This window comes from Nematolebias whitei, chromosome 9 (assembly GCF_014905685.2).
Source record: "Nematolebias whitei isolate Nwh7 chromosome 9, NemWhi1, whole genome shotgun sequence".
NCBI lineage: Eukaryota > Metazoa > Chordata > Actinopteri > Cyprinodontiformes > Rivulidae > Nematolebias > Nematolebias whitei.
In genome coordinates, this window is record NC_056506.1 from 13,327,502 (window position 1) to 13,335,311 (window position 7,810).

General features: G+C 43.7%; 1 protein-coding gene across 1 annotated transcript in view; it reads right to left on the reverse strand.

Annotated features, from left to right (window-relative positions):
* The window catches only part of LOC119414953 (WD repeat-containing protein 48), a 14,145-nt gene extending 7,488 nt beyond the window's left edge, over positions 1-6,657 (reverse strand). Inside the window, exons 1-15 of the mRNA XM_037682069.1 lie at positions 6,582-6,657; positions 5,826-5,966; positions 5,640-5,718; positions 5,321-5,533; positions 5,085-5,173; positions 4,822-4,923; positions 4,513-4,737; positions 4,256-4,330; positions 2,518-2,620; positions 2,345-2,442; positions 1,994-2,101; positions 1,817-1,913; positions 1,319-1,414; positions 1,094-1,199; positions 932-1,019 (exon numbers count right to left, since the gene is read on the reverse strand). Coding sequence (XP_037537997.1) covers positions 932-1,019; positions 1,094-1,199; positions 1,319-1,414; positions 1,817-1,913; positions 1,994-2,101; positions 2,345-2,442; positions 2,518-2,620; positions 4,256-4,330; positions 4,513-4,737; positions 4,822-4,923; positions 5,085-5,173; positions 5,321-5,533; positions 5,640-5,718; positions 5,826-5,966; positions 6,582-6,629 — 1,668 coding nt within the window. The 5' untranslated portion in view covers positions 6,630-6,657. The remainder of the gene's footprint in view (positions 1-931; positions 1,020-1,093; positions 1,200-1,318; positions 1,415-1,816; positions 1,914-1,993; positions 2,102-2,344; positions 2,443-2,517; positions 2,621-4,255; positions 4,331-4,512; positions 4,738-4,821; positions 4,924-5,084; positions 5,174-5,320; positions 5,534-5,639; positions 5,719-5,825; positions 5,967-6,581) is intronic.
* Between the last annotated feature and the right edge of the window lie 1,153 nt (positions 6,658-7,810).

Below are 7,810 nucleotides of genomic sequence, written 5' to 3' on the forward strand. Positions count from 1 at the left end.
GAACTCGTGAAAAATTGTATGAATATATCCATATATGACATACTACAGTTGCCAGCTAGTCTTACAGTCACAGCACCAACACTTGAACACAGAATGAGGGATGCACAATATTATCGGCATGGTATCGGCCAATTTTAGCGTTAAATTTCAATATTGGACATCGTCCATTCCACCAAAATAACTCGCCAATATAAAAGGCGCTGTCTTTACCTGCAGCGGCAGCACAACGTGATGACGTCACGTGCGCCTACCCGAGCTCACGGCGGAGAGGAAAATTCAAAATGTTGGCGGTGTGGAAGTTTTATTTTTTGTTGGTGAGGAGGACGGATTCCGAAGATTATGGACTACGTTGAGCCTCGCTACATCGTCCCCAGTCGAAGACATTTTTCCAACGTAACGTTACCAGAGTTACAAGCCGTCATTTCCAACGTCGTTGAGAAGCTAATAGCAGATAGCACGACTTGTTGGGTGAGTTTTACCACAGACATTTGGACGTTGTGTTAGCCCCGTTAGCATGATTAGTCTTACGGCACCATGAGACAAAAACTTTGATCTTAAAAAGTCTGTCCTTCATGCACAGGAGTGCAGAGGATTCCACACTGCAGCTAGAAACCTGGAACAAGCCTCCACAAGTGAGACAGCATCACAGCTGACTAATGCTAATAAATAACATTTAACACTTTTCATTTAATATAAGTTGAATTGCTATGTATATCATATGGCTGTTACTGAATATATGTCACCAGCTGTTACAGCTGTTACACAATTTTTGTAGCAAATAAGCCTAAATAAGAGGGCTATGTTCTGACAAAGGAACATATATAAAATATCGGTATTGGTTACCGGCCGAATAAGTTTTAACATATCGGCCAAAAATCCAGTATCGTGCATCCCTACACAGAATGAAAGTGAAACCAGAAACAGTACTCACATCTACAGTTATATCGATGACCCACTGTGGGACCGTCTCATTCAGCAGCATCGACTCGGTCTCTCCACCTGAATCTCTACATAGTAGCCTGCAGCAGAAGCAACACACATCACTCACTCTACTGTAATATTTTAACTTCAACGTGTGCTGATGAGACTATACCTAAAAAGAGTTCTCCCTCCAGCTTCTCCAAATATAACAGGTGTGTGAGGCGGAACCTGGAAGTATCCGTTTCCTTTCTGGACCCTGTTCTCCTGCTCGCCGTTCACTGTGGACACAACACAAAGCTGTAAAAGCAGCGAGCCAACGCACGCTTCACGCCAGTTTTCCTCCAGCGCTACACACCAGTGCTGGAGGAAATATTCTGTGAAGTTCCAGTCTCCTCACCGTGGTTCACCTCATTCTCCTCCTCATCCATTGGGTTGATGCGAGTTCTGGGCCAGAACTCCAGCAGAGCCTGGAGCAACAACCCACCCAGGTTTACTGCAAATAAGAACGAACAGATTACATCACAGATGTAAAGCTGCACTAATTACCACAAAGTGATCAACCATAACATTATTCCACTGACATCTGCTCATCTTGTAACAATGTTCTGCTGAGAAACTCAGCATCCTGACAGCAACATGGGTGATTTATTTCATCTGTCGATGGAAAATGACTTACAAAACACAAAAAGTGATGTTCAACCAGCCAACAAACTCAGATAATCTAACAGGATCTGAAGAAAATGAGCCCAATCCACAACATGTCCAGTACGTCTAGACACCAAACACTCAGATGTTCTTTGTCCGCTGACTGCTCACGGCTGTTATGGCAACAGCTCTGCATTGTATTAAACATCAGGCGTGCTCAGAACGTCGTAGATGAAATGTGATAACCTACACTTTGGGTCAGACCCATCAGAACTGGAAAAACCTGCATCTTTTGCAGACACCCAGGCAGCGAAGCAGTCACTCTCATCCAAAGTGATAGTGAGCATCTATTTGGAAGAAAGAAAAAAAAAAGTATAAATGCAACAAACAGGATAACGTCACTCACATCAAGGCCAATGGCACTCACCCCAGTTTTCAGATCAACAGAGAACCAGTTTGGCACATAGACCATCTTGAAGCGCTTTTTTATTTCTTCATCAAACTCTACTTTTCCCAAGTCTTCACCCTTGCAAGCCTAAAAGTAAATAAACACGTATATCAATAACACCTGTCATGTTCAAATAAAACTCGTTACATCAAGTTTCCTTTACTCGACAGTCAATCCCGTTAAAGGAGAACCAAATAACTAAACCATTTCCTGCTGGTCATAAAAAATAACTCTGCTTCTGCGAAGTGAAAACTATTTTCCACAAAGTCCAAAATAAAAGTTATTCATCATTTTAAACCTTACACATTGCACCTACAACATTAAATTTACCTTTAAGACATCCCAAAATGCCACGTTGTTGTTGGTGTCTTTGGTGAGAATGTGTCTCTTGTCATTTAGGATGTGGCACTGTATAATACTGGCACCTCCTGCAAAAACAAGTTTTATTTTACTCAGTGAAACGTCTGGAAAACAAAGAAGTTGAATGAAGAGCTCAACTTTACCCTTGATGACTTGTTCTGGCTGAGTACAGAGAGGAGTCAGAGGGGTGCTGCAGTCATTGTCATACTCCCCGGACGATCTGAAGTTGTGTATTCCCTTTAGAGACTACACAAACAAATAAAAACATTACATCACACACCAGCTGCCACCCAGAGCTCACCACCTTCTACTTAGATTGCCCCTCCTGCAGGTGGTGGGCCCACAGGAAGGCAAACTCGTGCTGGTCCTGATGGCTGACACTGTGGTCAGCAGCCACTTGCTAACAAGCCTCTCCCCCAGGCGTGGCTCGCAATTTTTTCCTTCCAGCTATCCACCTTCTTCCTGGGGCTCCACTGTATAAATGATTATAGAGACAACTTCCTGTCAGACAGGAAGTAGCAGTAAGCACGGATTAACCATGGTTGCGGAGCACGGATTATTTGAAAATAATTTTCATTCAGTTTAGCAGATAAAACCGTTTTTGATTTGTTTACATTTATTTAACAACCATAGAGTTTACTAAAATAGCCGTGCTGAGTTCAGGTACCTGTTGTGTTCACGACTGCAGGAACAACCAGACCAAACTAAATCAGTGGCTACAACAGAGTTTGAACACGGACCCAAAACAAAGTGTTCCAGTGAAAAGAGCTATAGTTTCATCTTCTACCTACAGATGAGGAATTAAGAAGAATGTGGCTGAAAAACATGAACTTGAAGGGACCACCCAAAACTCTGTCTGTGCTCATTTCACTTTGTTGACAAACGGCTGACGGAGGAAAACCTGCATCCTACTTTGTGTCTGGACGACAATAAACCACCGGAGAAGAGACGCCGGATCCTCAGAATGATTGAAAACAGTGACGAGAACATCAGGTCTGATTTCAAGTGTATGGAGGACACAGCTTTATAATATTTGTTCATCTTCAGTTTTATGATTTTCTCTGTAATGAACCCAAGCTCAGTGATGGAGGACTTTAAGGCTTTGTCTGGACTCTGTGTCTGATTTAAGGTCAATAAGATTGTGTCCCACCTCTTTTTACAAAACATCACCGACTTTATTACTGTAGATACTGATACACCTCAGATCTTTTCAGGTTGTTCATCACTTCACCATCTGAAGAACCGAGTCAATGAAGTAGCTAAATATGCTAGTAGATGTTCTCTGCAGCACTTCTTCAGCTCGTCCTCCATCCCTCGTCCTCAGCAGGTATGATTATATCGTCCTGTTTGAGCTCTGACAGGTGGTGTTCCTACAGGTTTAAATTTAATCCACAATGCTCAGAGAAACTACATTAGATCGTTCTGTTCACACATAAACAAACGCTGGTTCTGATCCATGCCAGAAGTTGCATCCCATAATTCATGCAAGGCACCATGGGGGTTAGGAATAAGGTGGATAGGAGTGTTGTGAATGTCTCTTTGTCTGGCCTGTCACCTGAAACCAATCTGCCTCGAGAGACCCTACCAGGAGGTAACTTCCCCTGACTGACACTCGGACTCCTCCACCACCATAATCAAACCAAGGAGGAGCAAAACATCACAATAAAATACACACACCTGCATAATTAGAATCAACCCAATCTGGATTTTTTTTTTAAACACTCCATGACTGTCTTGCAACTATAGTTGTGATAAATCTAATTCACTTGCCCAGACCACCCAACCTGCAGAAGTATTAATCCCCAGGCATGGCCCAACTTCCATCCAGACTTTTACGCTGGCAGTTGAACAGTTTTTTTCAGAGCTGTCACGCACCCTTACCCATTTATTAACAGACGACTTGGTGGTAGAAACCCAGAGTGCTGGAGGTGGGTCAGCAGATCTGTCCAGTTCCATCTGAGCGAAAGAGAAAAACACAAAGGTTCAGCTAGCAAAAGGTACAAGAATGACAAAGAAAGCATGCAAATATTAAAAATATTTTTAATTCCCTGTGCTTTTGGTATAATAAAACAGACAAGCAAAGCATAAAATTAGTAATACGTGAAGTTTTCAAGTGAAAAAGATTCCTGCCGTCTTACCTTGAGCACCGGGGCCTTCTCCTCACAGATGAGCACTCGGATGTCTGGGTTACGCAGGTCAGTACAGTAAATCTTTTTGTCTCTGCCTCCAGAATACACATGAGTAAAGGCCTCGTTGACCTGCAGGGCCCACACCCCTTCGTCGTGCACCCGGTACGTGGCAATACACCTTTGCTGGCCGAGTGACCACAGGCGAATGGTCCCATCAGAGCTGCCCGACAGACACTGTAGGAGGAGACGGCAAACCCAAACTTTAAATCTGTTTCTGTTAAACAGGCGTCACGTTTCTGACCCGTTTCAGAAAGTTACCTGCGTGCCGTCTCGATTCAGCAGCAATGACTTCACGTTGTCCGTGTGACCCTTTAGCTTCATTAGTTTTGCACATGTTCGTGGATCCCACACTCTCAAAACCTAAAAAAAAAAGAAACAAAGATTAATGACAGATTTTGTAAATCCATTTAGTGATTAAAAACATTTGATAAATTTCTCAATGCCACTAAGAGAAAGGGTTTACACCATTCAAAAGACTATTGTTTAAGTGTATTCTCAAGCTGGTTCCAGGAGAAGCAAACCTTTTCAGTGGATCCAGAAACAATAACTGTACCCATCTGGTTCATGGCCAGACTATAGATCGAGTCCTTGTTCCCACTCAGTGATGAAGCTGTTGGGAGACAAATTGTTTAAAGTCCAAAAGTGGGCAAGAAGCTTAAATAAATAAATAAATAAAAATCTGCTGCAGTCAGCAAAATCAAAATGTGAGCGTCTAGACGGCCGTAATGGGCAGTAATAGATCAAACTCTTTACTCACTGGTGACGGTGTTGTTGGACGCTGTGAGTGCTGTTAGGGTGTTCACATCCCAAAGAAAGATCTGCCGGTCCAGACCAGCAGAGGCCACAAGCTCCTTGTCCTTGGCATACGCCAAAGCTTTTACATAGTCTTTGTGTGTCCGTAACGTCGACATGCAAAATCCTTTGTGAGCGTTCCATACTTTGACTGTCGTATCTGATGAGGCCGATATCACTGTAAGACGAGAACATCAACCAGAAGAGAAGAAATGAAGCACTGACGGCTAAACTGTACAATTCCTGAATATGAAACCAGTTTGTGGCGAATAGTTAAAACTTACATGTTTTCCCATTGCAACAGAGAACAATATCATTAACCCAATCTGTATGATGCTCCATTGATGCAATGTATGGATCCTGCTGCATGACAGAGGAAGAGTAGGGCAGTCTTACTACCAATAAACGATGATGCATGCAAACAGCTTCCTACCATCACAACAATAAAGCATAGGAGGGTGAAACTTTACTTTGTGCTGATAAACACTCCATATCCGGATGATCGAGTCTCTCCCTGCGGTGAAGAGCCGGTTCAACGCAGGGTCGAGCTGGAGGGCGTTCACCCCATTCCTATTATACTTCTCCACCTCGTCTCTAATGACGTAGGAGACCTGTGGTACGAAAAGGTGAGAGGTCAGACTCCTACTGGTCAGCCGGTGGGTTAACCTACATCCCTTTGGAAGCTGCAACTAAACGTATGCACTAACAAACAACACACAGCTCAGCTGTAACGATCCAGAGGGGAAACGAGCTGACTCAGCTGAGGTTAAAAAAAAATCCCGACATTTAGGTTTCGATCGTGTTTGTATCGTAGCAATCAGGGTACACGAAAAGACACACCAGCAATTAGACGGAGCCTGGTTACATTGTAGCTTAGCTACCGTCAACACCGTACTATCAACAAACTCGCGGACAGGCAGCACATTAGTTACTAATGCCAACAAGCGGAAAACATTATTTTATACTTTATGCAGCTCGTAGCAAAGCGACGACTGCTAACAAAAGCAAGCTGTCATTTTGGCGCTCTCGTTAGCAGAAGAAGCTAACCCCCAGCGTAAGCTAAGCTAGCTCTGTTAGCCGGCTTGAGCCATGAGTCACAGCCGCTAAGCTACAAGCTCACGTGCCTTTTGTGGCCATTCTACTGTTCACGACACACTTCTGTCAGACGAAGAGCCAAATGTCTCCATCGCCACACACACAGCAGCCGCGCAGCTCGCATAATTTACCTGAACTTTCCTCCGCCCAGCTGCATTCTGCCTGTGATGCGTAGCCATCTTGCATGTTGACAGTCACTTCATGTGATGCTACATCCGGACAAGAAGAGAACACGTGCACCTGAGCTTTCTGGGTAATGTAGTTCACTCATCGGCATCCAACATTTTTCACCTTGTAGCAAAAGTGTCAGCAAAGGATGGGCAATAAAGTTTACAAAACTCTTCACTCTGCTAATTAAACATGACATACAAGTTGAAATGGTGTTCATTTAAACTCACAGTGCTCCTAGAAAACTTATGAGACCTCCTCACCATCAGATAACCTCACGTGAGAATAGTTTCAGACTTTTAGGCATGGCCTCAGTGTTTTTGAACTTTAATGTTCATGTTAGTTGATGTCCACTAGAGGACGCCCTGTCCCCTGGATGTGCGTAAAAAATAATCCCAAAGCTTTACACACGCACTCACACGCACATTTAATGTCAGCGCTCTCTAAAACACAGTTATAGCTAATCCTGAATTAAATTAAAATTTCATAGACTCATTTAATCTCCACAAGATTTGATTCTTTTAGGGAGATGACGGCAGTGAAATCATCCAAGCTGCAGATGGCAAAATAAATGGTTTAACAGCTTTGTGTTAAAAAACAAAACAGTCATAGTGACTTTTTAAAACGCAAACAACGAGGCAGCTACAGTCAAAATGGCAGGCCTGTTTGCGTGTTTACATGAAAAGTATCAAAAACGATTGGATTAGATGAGATTAAATGAAAGCAGCCTATAGTGGCCTGAATGTGAACAGATCCTCTGGCTGTTCAGCTCCAGAACTTCACTACAACACTGGATGTTTCTGATGGCTTCCAGTGGTTCATGGTCCAATCTGCCATGTTTGAATGTGGCATGAGGAGCCAGAGGAGCTGTAATCCTGTTCGGCCCAGCTGCATCCTCCCTCCCTCATGCTCTCCTGCTCAAGGGCAAACCGAGGTGCGCCTCTGCGTGCGGCCGCTGCGCACTGCTGCTGAAAACAGCGCAGCATCTCTGCGCGCTCCTAAACTTATCTGTTTTTTCATGGGATGAATTCAGGAGAGCCTCAGAAGGAAACAAGCAACTTTAAAGATGTCCAGCTGTGGGTGATCGCTCTGCAGGTGTCCGCTCAGAGAAGTGATCCAAAGTTTGGATTCACCTGTTCATTGGAGTTCTGCCCTCACGGTGATGAGGTGAAGTCAACCTTGACATGAAGAC